At 38.1% G+C, this 20,000-nt stretch overlaps 1 protein-coding gene across 8 annotated transcripts in view; it reads left to right on the top strand.

Annotated features, from left to right (window-relative positions):
- The window catches only part of pdm3 (POU-domain protein pdm3), a 133,433-nt gene that overhangs the window by 11,483 nt on the left and 101,950 nt on the right, over window positions 1-20,000 (top strand). For 7 of the 8 annotated variants that reach the window (XM_035862057.2, XM_035862056.2, XM_035862055.2 and 4 more), the window contains exon 2: window positions 2,469-2,767. In XM_035862057.2, the coding sequence (XP_035717950.1) occupies window positions 2,498-2,767 (270 nt within the window). In that variant the 5' untranslated portion in view covers window positions 2,469-2,497. Of the gene's footprint in view, window positions 1-1,220; window positions 1,379-2,468; window positions 2,768-20,000 lie in introns of those variants that run through there. The other variant, XM_035862054.2, reaches the window with a different exon arrangement.

Below are 20,000 nucleotides of genomic sequence, written 5' to 3'. Positions count from 1 at the left end.
CGTACGTTGGAAATGGATTGAAATCGTATGAAATATTATTTTATAAAGCGTATAAGCCAAGGATACTTTTTATCATAGTACTCGAGGAGGAACCAGTCAGTGGTTTACTCTTTTCATCGTAACAAAGTGTAGATACAGTGAAATCGGCTTGCTTTGACCAACGGATAGCTCGTTATCCGCGTCACGGGCCACTCGTAAGAGGAACTTATTGTCGGGCATCGACCGGTTCTCCCTATTTCTCTACAAGTAACAAACAAGAACGACTACGATGCTACGAGATAAACGGTAAAAAGTTGTCATTGTCTTGAAACCCTTGCCACGAATATGTATTTTTATCAGGGTCCGTTATAAAAATCCCCTTTTTGCTTCAATATAAAGTAATCCCGGAAGAAGAGGTGGAGAAAAGAGAGGAAGATTGGAGTTCATGGGAGTTGAAGGAGTTGAGGAAGAGGGAAAAGAAGAAGGAGGGAGAGGGAGAACGAACATTCTCTCACCCTTTGATAATAATTTGTCCGTGGTAACCGGTTGGTTTCCTTCGCGTCCTTCTCGCTCGAAGCTTCCGCTCGATGATCCATCCAGCCGTTCGTCATAGGCGTCCGCGTTCATGGTTTAAAAAGTAAAGCGCTGGACTTGGGCCAGAGCAAAAATAGAAGCAGATGTTAGTTGCGTTCGAGGAGATGATGATGATGATGATGAAGAAGAAGAAGAAGAAGAAGGAAAAGAAGAAGAGGAGGGGGAAGGATATAAGACGATGCTATATGTCGACTCCTATGGTAGCTCCAATGGATCAGAGAGAAAGAGAAGGGAGAAACTTTAGAGTGAGAGAGAGAGAGAGAGAGAGAGAGAGAAAGAGAGAGAGAGAGAAGTTCCGATCCAGACGGCACAGTGATTTCATTGCCCTTGAATTCTTACTAACAGAGCGCTTAGATAAAAATAATTACCCGGATAAATGCGAGATGCCTGTAGGCACCGTGTTACCGAGCAATTTTATTCTCGATTCTCCTCCTCTTCATCCTTCCCTTCTTCTCTTTCTCTCCTACCATTCCACCACCCTCTCCAACCCCTTTTCGTTTCGTCTCCCACTCCTACACTCTACGAGCTTTCTGGCCCGACCAAATGTTTTTGCTTTGAAGTCGGAAGATGAACGAGCTGCTTCTAATTTCCAGCGTCTGCATTCTTAACAGCTGCACGCTCGGCAGTTCGATACGGCCTCTAGCGCGGACTCCTCTCGTGCTTAATTAGTATCGTCGTGTTTACGCAAGTCCTCCTTTTGTCGTCGAGATCGTCGAGAAAGAGCGAACCGTTGTACTCGTCGAAATTGTTTTGAGGATTTTTTTAGGACAGTCCAGTTGACCCTAGAAAGATTTTTCCTTATTTGGTTGAGTATTTCACTTTTCTTTTACCTTTCTCTCTCTCTCTCTCTCTCTCTCTCTTTCTTTTTTTTTTCTTTTTTTTTCTTTTTTTTTTTTTCTTTTTTTTTTTTGCGAATCAAACATATCTATTAAATATAACATTCTCATTTAGATTCTCCAATGTCTTCTGAAATTGTGTTAATGTTACAAATGTATTTTTCTTGAGAATCTAAACGAAAGGTGAATGCCTGTTAAAATAAGATTCCATTGTGGGTTTCGCAAAATACACATTACGTTCGTTCGAACGTAACGAAACGACTAGAACAACGCGTTATATTATCGCTTGACTAACGTTATTCATTATCGGTTATGGCCATTTTACGCAAATGAATCATCATCGGCATATCATATATCAACACGCAGTTAGGTATTGTAGCCAGGAATCTCGTTACTCCGGGCGTAATTGTTGGAACGGCCAACATCATGCTAGATCATTATTACTTTCTATTACAAGAATTGTCCATTAAGCAATATCCTTGTACGCAGTTTATTTTTCCTTTTCTTTTTCTTTTTTTCTTTTATAATAATTTCCCTTGAACAGGTACAATTCAAAGTTCGTAATATTTGCAAATGGAACAGGTTCATAATTAATTTTTTTTTTTTTTTTTTTTACCATTAATTTAACATATAGTAAAAAAGTATTTTACTTAACAGTTTCAAACTCGATAAGTGGATGTAAGAAAGAGACTGATAACCGAAGTCAAATCTCTCCCTTTCCCTCTCTCTCTCTCTCTCTCTCTCTCTCTTTCTCTCTCTCTCTCTCTCTTTCTCTCTCTCTCTCTCTCTCTCTTTCTCTCTCTCTCTCTCTCTCTCTCTCTCTCTCTCTCTCTCTCTCTCTCTCTCTCTTGCTCTCTGTCTTTATAGAGTGATCGAATCTTGGACACGAAACTCTGGAAAGCGAGTTATTATGGAATTGCGTTTCTAGTGAGGGATGGGATTGGGGGGTGGGGGGGGGTTACGAGCGGAAGGAGGAGCGAGGGTTTAGCTCGGAGAGCGTGTATTGCGGCGTACGTACGCTATTAGATCGGTCCTCAGAGAGTTTTGGTCGATTTGCAGATTACGAGTCCCCGGCATGCAAGGCTGACATGGCGGAGGGTTCGGCCGAGGAGGAACAGAGCAGTACCGCTGCGCCCGCTTCCCCTCCAGCTGATCTTCGCACTCTGAACACCCAATTGTCGCCGCCTTATCACCATCAACCCCATCTCCAGCCACCGCGTCTTCAGCATTTGCAGCATCCCAACATGTTGGCCACCGCCGTACCGCCTAGGCACAGCCACAGCATGCTGTCTCATCAGGTGAAAACGGAAGCCGAGTTGGACGCGTCGTACGACGTGCCATTGAATCTCAAGAGCGAGGTAAGCTTCGACGAATCGACTACTAAACTATCGACGTTATTAGTTTAACAGGAGGCCAGCATATACGATCGAAGAAGGATCGAGAGATCGAGCTTCGTGTTCGAGTTTATTTCGTTCCCTTTCGTAAGTTCGAAACGTTTGAGCTTCTACTAGGTTCCGTTCATAGTGCCAGTGGCTTATAGTTATTAATTGTAATAGAGAGAGAGAGAGAGAGAGAGAGGGGGAGAGAGAGAAGTGTCGACGAAGTAACCACAGCGAGTATAACTTTGTTACTAGCTGTACATACGGGCAGTTGCTAGAAGATACACCACTTGTTTAACAGTTATTGCCACTCATACTTAAATTTATTTTCGATTAATCTGAATAACCTGATAATGTTTTGAGTACTGATAATGCTAAATATCATACTGTTTCAATGAACACATCATTAGTATTTAATAGCCGTGTAACATATTCCATAATTAAGGTCGATAATAGGTCTAATTATCGGATACATTGAAATTCAAAATTATGATCATTATCAGACACGTTCGACATTTCCGGTGTAGATATTTTCGTCTTTTATTGACTCTGAAGTAATCAATCGATATGTCCATTGATCGTGATCATCTTTCGAGTTTTTTTCTATGTTTCCTTTTTCTTTCTTTTTTGTCTTTTTTTTTTCTTTTTTCTTTTTTTTTTTTTCTTTTTTCATACACTTTGAAAGAGTCTCTTAATTCATAGGAACGTTTCAATAGTATTTAGTATACTTTGAATCGTCGTCGTTGCGATCGGCATAGTCGTTAGCAACGGTTTTGTGTGTCAATGACAAGCAATTGGCCGGTTAAGTAGACGACGTTGTCCAGCGTCCCAACCTAAATCGGCCGATGATCTCTCCCTGACCTGTATATAATTAACGTACAAAATAAAGCGTGTCGAATGAATTCTATCAGTGAACAAGGGGTCAACGAACGGCTCATTCCTTTCATGGTTATTACGCAATAACTTTTGTATTTTAAATTGTCCTTGTAATTTGTATAAACGTATAATAACAACGTTAATATATCCTCGTATGTTTTGTCAAGAATACGATTTGAATTTAATTAGAAAATTAAAGGTATTATTATTATAATGGATTTATTTTTCATTCCTTTTTTATATTGTATATGCATACATATATATAAGTATATATATATATATATATATATATATATATATATATATATTTGTATATTTATATGATTTTTCTTTTCTTCTATTTTATTAAAGAAAATATAATAATTAAAATGGTAGAAAGGTGAAAATGATGGTGCTCCCGTTAGTATGGCAAAAGTCGTGAGAAAATCGAAGACTCAGAATGTCAAAGTTTCTAACAGCCCGCGGCATCATCATCGTTGTCGTCGTCTTCATCGTCGTCGTCGTCGTAGTCGTCGTAGTCGTCGTAGTCGTCGTCGTAGTCATCGTCGTCGTCGTCGTCGTTGTTGTTGTCGTCGTCGTCGTGTCGTTGTCGATGGTGGCAGTCAGCATCGGCGGCAGCAGTAGCGGCGGTGGCGGTGGCGGCGGCGGCGGTGGCGGCGGTATGCAACTTCTCCTATGCGTCTACAAGACATTTGCTTAAGCGTTATGTGAAAGACTTCCGCGTTCCAACCGGCGGAGTAGTCTAATCACTGCCGGCACACAACTCTCGGCCGAAGAGCTTGCTCTCGATTATCGGTGGCCTATCACCCTAGATCGGTCTTTTGAAAATCAATTCCGCTTTGATAAAGAGAGAAAGAGAGAGAGAGAGAGAGAGAGAGAGAGAGAGAGAGAGAGAGAATGGATTTTTATGGTTATCGAGGAATGTGAAAACTTCGATAAAATGTGACCATCGTTTTTCTCTTAAACATAATATATATGTGTGTATGTGTACACGTGTGTGTGTGTGTATGTGTTTTATCTTTATTAGCATCACAATATTTTTATTTTACTAGAAATAATATTAATGATTTGATAATAACTAATCCAATAATAAAATTGGATATATTTGTAAAATTATATTATACGAAATATTCAACAGATGATTTTCTGGAATTAATCGAACAGATGATTTTTTGGAATTAATCGAACGGAAATCATTGATTTATTTTATTTCATTATCGTTTCATTTATGTTCAAATAGAAATGCTTTTAGTTAAGGAAAAGTTTTTTTTTTCTTTTCTTTTCTTTTCTTTTCTTTTCTTTTTTTTTTGTTATTCTTTTTTTTTCTTTTTTCTATCGATTACCAGTAATGGTTTAGACCATGTAATGAGATTCTGAAAGTTTTAATATTATAAGCACGTAGACTTATAAAGGTTACACGATCAGTATGCAAATAATTCCATATCCACATAACTTTAAACATAATTGCTCGATCTTACGATAGCAAATTTCTCTCGAAGTGAAAACTATCCTATTAAATAAAACGTAGAACGTTCGTAGAGTTACGTAAGGGCAAATGAGCTCGAGGATCGTTAGACCGTATAAAGTAATAAATACATTGTCCGAATTGACGGAATTTTATGGATTTTTATGGGATCTCGGTGTTCAAAAAAAAAAAAAACAAAAAAACAAAAAAACAAAAAAAGAACGAAAAAAAGCAAAAAAAAAGGATAGAAAAAAAAAGATGTTTCCAAACTTTTCTAAATTTACGTAACAAAAGAGTTCGCGTTGAAAAACAAGACGAAACAAAATAATATGCCCAAGGTACACGCCTTGTTAATTAATAGTTTAGTTTATTTTCCATATCGTATGGATATCGTTTAAATGAGATCTAGCTCGTCGTACGACAGGTCTTCTTCTTCTCTCTATTTTTTTTCTTCTTTTTTTTTTTTTTTTTTTTTTGTCAGACATACCGATCGGCTTTTATTCGTTAATCTCGTGGACGATTCGTCGTCGTTTCGACAATGCACAACAATGATGCCAATTAACCTACAAAAGAGAATAATACCGATACTAGGCAGCTCGTTCGTCCGTTCGTTCGTTCGTTCGTTCGTTCGTTCGTTCGTTCGTTCGTTCGTTCGTTCGTTCGTTCGTTGCTTCTTTCCTATGATTAGAAAGAGAAAGAGAAAGGGAGAGAGAGAGAGAGAGAGAGAGAGAGCGAGAACGAGAGAGAGAGAGAGAGAGAGAGAGAGAGGGAATCTCGAAAACAGCAGTCTCATCCGTTAGTCCGTTGTCCCTGTCCATCCATTACACTATTATCCCCTCGGCAAACCTCACTCACACACATACGATCGTGATCCACACATGGATATATGTGGATTCAGGGATACTTATACGCGTAGAATCCATCCAGGACTTTGCCACGCATCGGACTTAATGCCCTCGTCCACTCGTTCACTTGCTCTATCTCGAAAGATGAAGAGGAAGCAACGTTAGCAACGTAACTGCAATCTATGAGCAAAAGAAGGGAGAATATTTCATAGTGAAAAGCAGCCTTTCAGAAAAGTCTAGTCGCCTTTTGTTAGCCGCCAGGAAAGAAGGATACTGGCTAACGGATACTGCGTTAGAAGCATTCTGGTTTGTGTACACACCGGTGATAACAACAACTACTATTTCTCTACTTCATGGTTCGATCGACGAGAAACTAAATGTTTTATCGAGGATAGGATGGGAATTGATTAGAATGTGAAAAATTTCTTATTCTAAAGGAATTCTAATTATTTGAGATTTGTGTATGTTCATCGATTATAAATCGAGAATTATTTCTGTTTCAGATGAAAAAAAAAAAAATATATATATATATATATATATATATATTTATGATCGATAAATATTAAGATAACAGTTTAAATATAAATTGTAAAATATAAATGATCAAAATAGATACATGTAAATTTTGTTCCAATAACTTATGAAGACGTCACCGTTATGCAATCGGACGGATTGAAGTGTCAAAATTTTCTTACACCAACCAAGACATCTTCTTAGCAAATCTTAGTGATCGGATGACTCTCGAAAGACAGTTTAGTTCACGTTCTCCTCTTCTTGATCGTGCCAAGAAAGGTGAGGATTCGTCATAAGTGTCTTTTCACATCGTCTCTTAGAATTTTGCATCGGAAGCAATCTATTTGGAAACTTTGGCGAGATTGGTATCTCAAATTTCTTGCTTCTACATCGAAAGAGAAAGAGAAAAAGAAAGGAGAGAGAAAGAGATAGAGATAGATAGATAGATAGAGAGAGAGAGAGAGAGAGAGAAAGAGAGAGACAGAGAGAGACAGAGAGAAAAATAAAAAAGTAGAGAAAGAGAGAAGGCATATATCTTTGGCAAGTTCTCAAAGGCCTACAGGCATGTTTCTCACTCTCACTCTCTCCCTCTCTCTCTCTTTCTCTCTATCTCTTTCTCTCTATCTCTTTCTCTCTCTCCCTCTTTCTCTTTCAAACGCATAAATGCGTCTGTCAGGAAGAAGTGATCGAAGGCAAAACGATTTTAAAGTTGGTCGAAAAGCTTGAACAAAGTCTGGTCAGTCGTGGTTCCCATATCTCATTACTGGATCCTCTAGTTCGTGGCTACTCGATTGCGTTTCGATCGGATTTCACAATTATGATTAATATTACCAGTGGTGAACGCTAGGGTTCGCGGTCTCGATTTAAATATCTCTTCCTCTCGGTCTGTATCTCCGATAGCCCACGGATAGGAAACTAAAGCAGAACAAAACCAGTTGCGAGATATAGAGGATAATTAATTCAAATACGGTTACTGTTATGTATTTTAGTAGAATTAGCGTTTGCTGTATTTTCCTACGACACAAGTAACAATATATTATTGTCTTTTCGATATCTCTGTTCTTTTCTCTTTCTCTCTTTCTTTCTCTCTCTCTCTCTCTCTCTCTCTCTCTCTTTTAAATATTGTTAAAACATAGATACATCCATATTTTTGGCAATATAATATCTACGTATATATATATATATATATATATATATATATATATATATGTATATAAATTTTGCCTTTTAAATTATCTATACCTATGCACTTACATAATAGTTATAATCTCTTGTATTTGCCAGAAAGATGAGAAATAATTGATACCAACTATCTTTTATCAAACGTAATCTCGCTGATTCATCGATTTCATTATATAGGGATCCGTGCGTTATTGTGGAAGACATAAAAAATTTTCTCGATTCTCTCGCCATCCTATACGATTCGTATAAGAGAAGTATGACCGCTACTAAATCATTACGTATACCCCTCGATAAACGTATCGAGAAAAAAATCTCATTTCTCGAACGCATACTTTACGTAGTATGACCGATCGGACAGGAAAGAAACGTCGATCGGCAGTTTAAAGCTAAATCCGTCGACACCTTTCGATCGATTCCATTGGCACGTGCATTCCATCAAAATCATAATTGCAGGATCGCGAATTGATATTCGAACGATTTTATAAATCGCGTAAATCGGTTGGATGAAAGTAATACTTGGGGGCTGGTCGAAAGGTTGGCCAATAAAATTGACAGGCGATCGTTCGTAAAAAGCAAAGAAACGGTGGAAGCAATGAAAGGGAGGGAGGAGAAGTAAAGGATAAAAGAGAAAGAGAAGATAATATATGTATGTATATATATATATATATATATATATATATATATATATATATATATATAAAATTCCTTCCCTCTTTCCCGTTCTTCATAGCAATCGTCCTATACCTCTTTGGCTCTCATGCATGTTCCCTCCCCCAACCCATAGTCAGGAACCGTATTTGCAGAGTGATGGAATGTTTATCAATAGATTAATCTACGAGATCGTCAGGCGGCTTCGCACAATCGCGTACCGGGTCCTCGATTGCGATTAAACATAAAAGTATCATTTCAATCTGCCTCACCTCCCTCCCTCCCACTCTATCTCTCTCCCACCTATCGGTCCCTCTCCAGTTCCCACCTCTCTCTCTCTCTTTCTCTCTCTCTCCAACTATTCCCCGTCGTGGTATATCGTAGCCGCCACCGTCGCCGAGGCCGACGTCGTCGTACATTCTAGCATGTATAACGCGCCCGTACATTCGATAGATCGGGCATTTTTTCCATTAGATTGGAACTTGATTAAATTGAAAATCTGTCAATTTAGGAAAAAGCATCCGGACGGTTTATATTGACGGTGGACATTATACGCGGCCGCGCTACGGCCAACCAGTCGGTGAATTCGTACTGCCTGACAACTACGCGTGCCGTTGGTAGATAACCCATCGTCGATCCTCTCTCTCTCTCTCTTTCTCTCTCTCTCCCTCTCTCTCTCTCTCCCTCCCTCTCTCTCTTTTTTCCAGTGTGTAGGATGGACTGTTTACTCTCTTCGCTTTCTCTTTTTTTCTTTCTTTGTTTTTAAACCTCTTCCCAACCTTTACCCTTTCTCTCTCTCTCTCTCTCTCTCTCTCTTTCTCTGTCTCTCTCTCTCGTGCAACCACGAACGAACGACCGTAGCACTGCATCCCTTGTAAAAATTAATTGCCCGGATCTCTTTGAGATAGCGACGTACTCGTCGTTTGTCGATATTGCGAATTTCCGTGAGAATAGCGAACGAAGCTGATTCTGTACGGTGATGCTGGGGTCATGGTATGTACGTCAACGGGGTGGGAGGAGGGGGCGGTGGAAATTAGGATCAATGGTTTTGATTTATTGAAATATAAGTTATTATGATATTGAAGTTTACTAAATAGTTCCTCGGTAAAAATTTTTATTATTTATTGTACTTAATATATATTATAATTCGTTAAACTGTTTAAGACGAAAAAGTATTTCGATATCGGGAGAATATAATTGTTTTAATTTTATTTAATATACCGGCCGAGGACTTTAAACTTATTAAACTTAAATTAATTCAGGGTTAAATTAATACACTTAACTCTCATATTTCTCCTATATTAATTTTAATTATTTATAATTTTATATTGATAAAAACCTAAGGTTAAAATTGCTTTCTTACGTCATTTTAATAATGAATTTTTTATTTTTATTTTTTTATTTTTTCTTTTTTCCTTTTTTTCTCTGTCCATAATGAACTCACGTACGTAAGTATACCTACCTATATCGTACGCGTAATTTAATAACAGCGTATCATCTATTTTAGCATTATCGGTCATAGGTTCGTTCGTGCGCATGTGCAAGTTCCACGTCGGTGTAGGCGGTCGGTACTAATTTAACCACAGGTCGTTCCTTAACTAGATTCTTAGAATCCATTTGGAAAACACTGATTAAAGCTCTGTTCTTACGACGCGATCCAACGATGCTCTCTATGAGCGATCAATCAATTACACGACTCGTGTACTCTCTAAACGCTGTCGTGAGAAACTACATCGCCGGATGTTACAGACGATGTGTTTCCTTTTCTCAAGTATACCGTGAAATTAGATGAGATTAGATGAAACTAACGAGGTCGATAGAAGAAAGTTCGTAACTTTCGTTATTCTATGGAAAAAAAAAAAAAAAAATAAACAAGTATTACAATGTGTTACAAATTTTACATTGTAAAAACAAACTTTTCTGTTCATTAATTTACTTATTATATAGTATGGGTAAATAGTAAAATAACATGCATCGTTGATTAGCTCGTTAGTAACATTAAAGTTCTATAATTTAGAGATTACTATCGTATAATTGATTGTCATATTCTAAAACTAGATTTAATAATCACGTCAATTTGACAAATTTCAGATTTTACGTTTAATGTTGCAAAAGTTATAAATATTAATTTTCTCTCTTTTTTTTTCTTTTTTTCTTTTTTTTTTATCTTTAGTTCGAAGTCAACTTACGTTGACTCATAACGATCTATTGATACAAATACGTATCCTAATTCGTTTCTCTAATACATAATTGATATAGAATTAAATGAACTAACGTTGAAACGAAAAAAAAATACATATATATATATATATATATATATATATATATATTTTAATGTATCTGTCAATTTAGCAGGTTTCAGTAAAACGTCCATAAATCTAATGTCAAATACGCATAAACATTTTCTAATATATGATTATACATTTTCATGTATGATAATGTTATTTTATCATTGGTACGTCATTTTAGTAACCTTTCGGACATGTTAAATCGATCATGTAAACATATTTGAACGTCAAAAATAAATTGTTGAAATCGATCGAAGAATCGTTAAATGTGAAAATCGGAATATCGGAGTCGCTTATTACTCGAACCATTCCGATAATCATTGAGGTATATCGTGATAGGTAATATAATGCTCTGCTTCGATAAGCCGCCATTGAAACGGAGAATATATTTAATTGAAAATTGCATGTTCGACTAACGATAACGCCTCTCGAAGAAACTCTTCCCTCACGTGCCGCCGTTATTAAGAGTAATTTAAGGACATCGAATGGATTGGCCAGTTCTCGTGATAACGCTCAGCCAGCACTATGTTAATGCACTTTCTCGATCGGCCATTCCGTTAATGAGCAGCCTTAAATGATGTCTCGCCGTGAGAAATGCGTGTGGGCGAAACGTTAGCGCAGCGAGGTGCGACATTATAAATTATAAGAAGATATATATTTATCTTTATCTTCTCTTTATATTCTTTTGTTTTATTGATTTATTTATATATTTATTTATTTCTTTTTTTTTCACGAACATAACTTTATTTGACGCAATTCACAAATGATCACAATCTCAAGAATGTACGATATGTACAATTCTATATATATATATATATATATATATATATATATGTTTTTTGAATCATGTTTCATTTCATGATGTAAAATTAAGTGATTCGTATGCTCATAGAATATCGCAAGAATACAATTGTACTCCAAATATCACGTTGGATAAACTTTAGGTAACTTCTATTTTATTATTATTTATTTTTCTTTTTTTTTTGTAAGTTTTAATCTCACAAAGTATTTAGATAAATAATTAGAAATTTATTTAATAGTTGAAAGTATACCGAGTACATCGTTTTCTAATCTCTACAATGAAATTTGCTCAGCGGCAAGGACTTTGCAGCAGTATTCGTGATTAAAGACGATCGCGAGTCAGCAAGCAGTGCGGATAAGTCGAGAGTAGGAAAGGGAAGAGGAGAATGGTAGTGTGGTAGTGATAGCGAAGGGAATGGCGGTAGAGTAAGAGGGGTTTGGTCGCGGGGGAGGCGTAATCGCGTACCACGGCGTAGCTTTTAAAGTAGGAAACTCTCCGGAAACTACTGGTCACACGGTACGGAGTAACTCCCCGTCGGTGCCAAATAACAATGTTGAATCTCATAAACAAGGAGACAAGACAAATACCCGCTGGCCAGTGGTCGCAGGGCGCGGAGTGGACAGAGAGTCCGTTCCACCACCCCCTACCTATCCCAACCACCCTCTCCGGAGATGGGAGATTCTGCTGGTAATTTCACGGTGTCTTGCATCCCTGAGCCACCCACTTTAGGCCACCCCTTCGATCCTACGTAACACCCGTGCAATCCATTCGCTGTATTCTTGCACTAATCCTCTGGCATTATGATCGCTGTTTGGCACATTGATCGAATTTGGCGTAGACCAATGGACATTAATGTTTACCCCTTAATTTTCGTTTGTTAAACAATATACAATAGACATTATCGACTGTTAATATTTATATAAACTCTTGAAATTGAAAAGAAATCGACTCTGTATATGTGTGTGATATTAGGTATTTCATATTATTCTGAAAATAGAACTGATATCGATTGGGACGAGATACGCTAGACAGGAACAGAATCGCATTCATTATTATCTATGCGTGATATGGAGGGTAACGTTTATTCTTGCCTAGACATCTATCGCTGGGATTCGTGCGGGCGGCCGACAACTTAATTGATCGAAAGCCATAAGCGAATTAGGAATGATCAATGTCCCGATGATCGAACATGGAAACGCGATCGTAGAAAGATGCCAAATTAATTCGATGTTGAAAATGGACCACCACTTGGGGTGGTTCCATCGAGGGGACATAAATCGTTCGTTGGGTTTCTTGCTTCTCGGCCGTTCGTACAAATTCCATGAAACTCAGATTTGGCTGATCCTTCCTATCCATATTTCTTTTCTCTTTCTTTCTACCCGTTACTTCCTTCGTTCCTTTTACATAGCCTTTTCCTACGGCGACACTGGGCATCGACTATAAATCAAATTATTCGCACTGAGTGAGATTAGATTTCTGTTTGAGCATCGAGTCTCGAGTTTGGAGTCTCGTAGGTTCGACGAGGGTAAGGGTTAGTACTGCGGTAACACATAGACCTTTCTCCCTTCAACCCTCTATCTCTGGCTTCTCCTTCTCTTATTCCTCCTTCTTCTTCCGTTCAACCCACTCCCACTTCCCCGTCCATGGTAGTAGTAACGTTGCTTCTGCTGCTTCGCTACGAGGTCCAACATTAGTTAACGATTAATCAAGGCGCTTGTAGCTCAACATATATCATTAAACTAGTTAGCGAAGTAGGGTCGACCAAGTGTGCTGACCACTGGCTCCGCTACCCTCTCTCTCTCTCTCTCTCTCTCTCTCTCTCTCTCTCTCTCTCTCTCCTTCCTAGTCTGACTCCCCAACAAGCTCTCCTCCTTACTCGAAATCTCCCTTCCGCTACCGATGCCTCCAACCCTCGAGCAACGTGTTCCTCTAGCAAAGCGAACTCTTGGAGACTCGTGAAAGCCCCGTTACACTTCTCCTCCTCGTCGTACTTCCTCTCGCACTCATCGACGATGTCTCTCTTCCGTGAACTCCTCTTGCCGATCTCTCGTTAAACCTTCTAACGGACTCATGCCGGAACAACAAGAAATGTTACAGAACAGATTCACAGGCAAGACTTTGTTCTATACTTGTGAAAATCATTTAATGTAACTATGTATGTAATTGTCATCAAAGTATCGGAAAAACTATTGAGAAAGATGAATTACCAGAAACTGACCGATGCACCTATTCGCTCATGTATATCGCGTTTCCTGAAAGCTCTCAGATATACGGATCACCCTTTCCGTTTCCTCTTGCGTCTCGATTCGATCGCCTCTCTCTCTCTCTCTCTCTCTCTCTCTCTCTCCTACACTCTAGTTTTAACCATCGAGAGACGGCCGCATAGCCTCCCCGTACACCCGCGGGCGTCCCTTATAAATCCTGCAGGACTCCTGCAGGCACTAATGTACGACTGTTTGCGGGTATAACTTGGCCCCGACACGAAGGATAGGGGATGGTGTTTCCAGTATATGCTAAGCCGGGGCTAAAGGCTCGCTAGACCAAGCCATTCCTCACTGCCCTACAGACTTACACCTCGCCACCCCTCTTCTCCTACCGTTCGCTCGCTTGTCTTTGCTTCTTATCCCTAAGCAAATGTGGTCACCACGAGGAACCTAGCCAGGATTTATCGATAGGTTTACTGTCTCGATGTATTTGAATTTTACGAAAGACCTTCATTCTTCTTACTATATATTTTTTATTTTTTATTTTTTTTTTCTTCTTTTTTTTCTTCTTTTCTTTTCTTTTCGTTATTCCTTTATTTTGTTAATATTTTTTTTTCCATTCTCCTCGTTTTCTTTTCCTTTCTTTTTCTTATTTTCTTCTATTTCTTTTAGTTCGTCGAGAGTTATTCTTTCTTAAGAAAATCAATTTTCAAGAGAGAATATAAGTCCGCTTTTTTTTTCCTCAAGTTATAGAAGACATTTTCAAAAGGATAAGAAATTTCAAAGGGATAGGGAATCCATTAATACCGTCGCATGGAATCACTTGGCAAAGTGATATTTGACCACCACTGTTCATCCAGGGAGATAGTATTAAATCCCCTCCTTCTACCTCATCTTCCTCAAGCTTTCCCCACTTTCCCCTCCTTCCTCTGACCCTTCCTCCTGGTGGTTCCGACAGACTTGTACCAAGGACCAGAGCGAGCTAGGCACCAGTGTCCGGCGGTGTCGTCGGCAAACGTTTACTCGCCAAACAAACTCAACTCCCGTTCCTGCTTCACCATTGCGCGAGTCTGTTTTACTATATAAATGAGATGGTCACCCTAAGTATAGGGTTGAAAGGGATGAGACTGTGCTCGTGTCTGCATGCGTTTGTCTTGGGACTACTCGTCAGGCAAAGCTCACCGAGTGGATGACCAACGACACCGATTCTTCGTTTCAATTTTGTGTTTTCTTGTTTCTTATTTCTTAGGATTAAAAATTTTATTGCTCGTCTTTTTTCTCTCTTTTTTCTTTTTCTATTTTTTTTCTTATTCTTTTTTCTTTTTTTTCTTTCTTTTTTTTTTTTTTTTTTTTTTTTTTAACAAAAATAGGAAACATTTTTTTGCGTTAATAATATTCTAAAGATCTCTCTCTCTCTCTCTCTCTCTCTCTTTTTCTCTCCCCCTCTTCCTCTCTTTGTATCCTTTTTACTCTTTCATTCAATGACAATCTCTACGTCCTTTCTACTCAAGTCAGAAATTTCTAAAGTCTCTAACCATTCCAGTCTTAGCCAAAGATAGAGTAATCCTCGAGCGTGTACTAAGACGACTTTGTATTAATGTTTGCCCTGATATCTGTAAACAGGCGTTACCTGTATCTCCGTGTCGAGATGTAACTATCCGCTCGCGGCGGGTTTGAACGTTAGTCGGCCACAGGGATTAAGAACTTCCTTCGGTAAGGTCACCGTGCCTACGCTGTTTGCACTTTGTTGTTGGTGTTTCCTCAAAGGAAAAGAGAAATTCGATGGTCAGTGGTTCTTAGTTCAAATGAGAAATTATCCGAAGATTGTCAATGTTTAAAGAGAGAAAGAGAGAGAGAGAGAGAGAGAGAGAGAGAGAGAAAGAGAGAAAGAGAAAAAGATATATCGCCGATTTGAAAATTATTATAACATATATGTACCTATCTTATTTCATTCAACTTTTTATATGAACGTAAACGTGATTAATAATAATAATAATAATAATAATAATAATAATAATAATAATAATAATAATAATAAATATATATATATATATATATTTATATGAAATGAAAAGGATGTCTAGATGATGTCATAGGGATAGCAACATCAGTAATGTTGACGGATCAGCCAATTTTGTAACGTGTGTGCGTCTGCGTGTATATGTATATACATGAACGTCGTTTAACCGACACGGCATATTTACATTGTGTGGCGATGCAATTAAGCCTCGTATCCGGCATCAACCGTAGGAAATACGTGCGGACTAACACCTTGCTCCCTGCTTTCACGCGGCCGACCTCTGTCCGGTCGGGGCTACCCTGCGGTATGCGCACGGAACTCGCTACGACGGCGACGCTCCTCTTTTCTGCGAATTTACAAGGGGTTTCATTTTCGTTTCTACCACCCTTCTTTACCGGAAACCGTCTAGTGTATTATAATTATTAACGAAATGTACGCTCTCGTGCATATCTCCTCTTTATGTTTTCAAACTATTTACAATTCAGAATGCAATGATATTTATCGTAATTGAATATTATTTTCATTATGAATATAAAAATTTTATTATGCATGAAAAATAACTCATTCTAATAATATCAAAGCGATAATTTTTTTCTTATTTTTTTTCATATATATATATATACGTAAGTACAGACAGATAGAATAAAAGAGAATGAAAATTTTGTTTATTTGTAGAAAAAAAGAAAATTCGATCTTTGAGAATCGATTTTATTTCTTCCCAGGATCATAACCAAGAATATAACTATAGCTCGTAAGGGGATTCCAAAGGTTGCTTTGAATCGGGTGGGAATCGCTCGGGGAAACGTTTCAGCGAATCGTTAGCGTACCCTCGATGCGAACACATTTTGCGGATGATCGTCCTCTTGGGTGCGTAGTTGCTTGATCACAGCTTGCGAATGAGGGCTTCGAAGGAATCTTGTATTCGCTTTTCGGTGAGTAACATTCTCAGGATTTCCCTAAATACGATCTATCTGTCGAAACTTTGATCCAATAATTGAACTTATTTCTTTTTTTTTTCTTTTTTTTTTAATTTGGTCGTAAATAAATGAAAAAAAAAAAAAGAAAAAAAAATAAATAAATTGAGATATTCTCCTCTATTTCATAAATCGTCATAAACATTTACTTCTTTCTTTTTTTCTACCCTTCCATCATAAAAATACATTTTAATACGAAGCATTAAAATTACGAAAGCAACGAAATAATCGGAATAATTTTCGTAACGCTTCGACGATCCCTAGTCACAATCCTTGGCCCTTATGAAATAACGGAGCGTATAGTTCCGTTGTAAGGAAGACAACGACGAGTAAGAGGACGATCCATGAAACAATGGTTAGGAGATGCGTTCTATCGCAAGTACGGTCTATCTAAGCAGTTCTATCTTTTATTAGCATCCCGTAGAAGCTATTTCGTGGCCCTTTCTCTATCGCCTAACCTATGCAAAGGCAGTTTCTCCGCAGAGAGAGAGAGAGAGAGAGAGAGAGAGAGAGAGAGAGAGACAGAGACAGAGAGGGACAGAGAGAGAGAGAGAGAGAGAGAGAGAGAGGAGCGCCGCGTTCCGAGCGCTGAAGCTTCACGAGTAGGAGTAACAGAAGTGCGTATTTACGAGCGTTCCCGTCCATAAAGCAAGCTCGCGCCTGATTTTGATACATTCTCCACTCGGAGTACTATCTCACGCGCGAATACGAGCAACGTTAGAGAGCCGTACTATACTGGACCACTGAATTTATGGTGATGTTGGCGCATCGCTCCAACCGATAGTTTTGTTTTCCTCTTGCTATTACTAGTATTTTCCTTTTTCCTTCTTTTCCTATTTTTTCTTCTTCTTCTTCTTCTTCTTCTTCTTCTTCTTTTTCCTTTTCTTTTCTTTTCTTTTTTTTTTTCTTCTCTTTCCTTCATATTTCTAAAATTCTTCATTCGTTTTTTCCCTATAAGATAATTTCGTTCTTATTTCCGGATGGAACGTACGAACGTACGAACGAATGAACGAGAACTTATCTTTGATAATTGCAAGAGTGAATTTAGATCGCGAAGGGAGAAAACAGACATAGAAAAATATCCCGGTCGATTTCCGTTCATTTCATTAATTCATTTCATACATATGACAAGTATATATTGACATATTAGTTATTATTTTCGATGGTAGACAGTTCGACCTAATTTTAAGTAGACGATATTTCGAAATATCGTAACTTTATTCATCAATTTCCGATTCCATTTTAATTTCGTTTCATTTCGACGTATAAAGCAAGATTTCTTAATCGAAAGACGGACAGGAAGTCTCGTTCTGGGGGATATTATTAAAATATACATAAGGGTATCGACGAAATAATCGTGTAGCGTTCGTTCGTTTATGCAGGAATAAATGCATGTGGTATAGTGAGAGAACTAGAGAGGGAAGTGTGTAGGTGGAAAAGGGCGATTCTGATATTGGCCGTACAGTGGGCAAGGGGCATTCGTCCGGACCCACGTAGCAGCTATATACTCCTCTCTGCATATCGTAATCACAATATTATGCTGAAATTGGGAGGGCCGAGTTTCCCATTTCTATTTTAATGGCTTCGGGGATTTCAAACGAGGCCGAGCCAAGCGTCGCGTAATAACTTGTATCCCTCTCTCGCTCGCTCGCTTAAAAAAAAAAAAAAAAAAAAAGAAAAAAGGTAAAAAAAGGAAGAAAAAAGGGGGAATATAAAAAAAAAAGTATCGAAAGGCCCAGGGACTACCGTACCTCTTTTCCCGTGTTTCCCTCTCTCTCTCTCTCTCTCTCTCTCTCTCTCATTCTTCTATCTTTTTTTCCACGATAACCCGTTTTTCATTCGGCGCATTTCATTAAACCCTTTCCGGCTTGAATCTCGAATCGAGAACGCTTAGCCGAGCTGAATTTCGCGCGTTCGAGCGAAACCTTTCGAGCTTCTCCCCCGCCCTTCTTTTTTCTTTTCTCCTTTTTCTTTTCTTTTTTTCCTTCTTCTTCTTCTTTTTCTTTTTTCTTTTTTCTTTTTTTTTTCTTTTTTTTTTCTTTTTTTTTTTTTTCTTCCTTCAATTTCGGCGAACTTTCAACGAAGATATATATCGCGCGACGCTACGAAAGTTCCTCCGGAATAAAAGACGCTAAGCGTCTGGATGCTATGGAAAATCGGCCGAGAGAGCCGATTAACATACCGTTCGCCGCAATTATCGTCATAATTGCCCAAGTTGTTGGCAACTTATTTTAATCTACGCACAGCTCGCTCCTCTATCCTTACTAGATTGGAAGTGGGAAAAGGTAGGGATTATATCCTCCCCTTCTTTTACATTTCACCCTTAGGCGTCGACGTTCGCGGGGATACGAGTCTTAATCTTGGCGTGATCGCACGCGGAAATAATTACGTTATTCCAATCGAATTCGAATATCGCCAAATTCACCCTCAACGCGGGAAAGACTTTTGAATTCGATCTTAACCGGAGATTTTAATCGGAGAAATTTTATCGACTTAATTCATTCATTTTATATTATTTCGAAGCTCATTAAAGATTTTGGATAAACTCGTATTTCGTCGTAATTACTTACTTTATCAAGCAATACAATATTTTTATTTTTCAATATTGAATTTTTGAAATACTGATATAATTATTTTATTACTGATATCGAATTAATCGAGTGTACGTATATGTGCCTGTGTGTGTGTGCGTGTGTGTGTATGAGAGAGAGAGAGAGAGAGAGAGAGAGAGGAATTATTAAAGATACGATTAAAATGATAACGAATAAAAATTGGCAGTATTCCATAGATTTTATAAAAAAAAAGAAAAAAAAGAAATTTATTTTCATCCCATTTTTCGATGGACATAATTAAGCCCGAACAACATTCTATCGTAATAAATATTAATAATTTTCAAAAAATCTCTTCTCGAGAGAAATCTCAATTCTCGGGGTTACGTCAATGCATTGAACAGGAAAAATCTTACAATAATAGTGGATCCCAATGATTCGATGATAATGCGAAAGCTTGCGCGGATTCACGCACGTCAATTATTGTCACGTCATTGTTCGAACCATTTCATCCAAATTGTTAGTATTAATCGTGAATCGATATAGTAGAACCTCAATTATTCGAGCATATATACGAGGGGAATGAAGAGGAGAAAGAGGGGTGCATTTCGGGTACCGAAGGTACGATATGATTTATCAATTCTGAAGCATATTGTACCCATAATTAAAAGTCCTTTTACCACGCACTTCGGATAGCCGAAAATGTTGGTTAATCGTTGGACGATTAATCGAGTTTCGATAATATTCGTTTTGCAAGTTTGTTTAACTCGAAATCTAGGACGACTGATCGAAAAATGTCTTCTCTTATAACTCGAAGGAGAAATAAGGAAAAAGGTCACTCGTACA

The sequence above is a fragment of the Vespa mandarinia genome, chromosome 14, assembly GCF_050613455.1.
Source record: "Vespa mandarinia isolate Hongniang chromosome 14, ASM5061345v1, whole genome shotgun sequence".
Classification (NCBI taxonomy): domain Eukaryota; kingdom Metazoa; phylum Arthropoda; class Insecta; order Hymenoptera; family Vespidae; genus Vespa; species Vespa mandarinia.
This window is presented reverse-complemented; position numbering and strand designations above follow the sequence as displayed.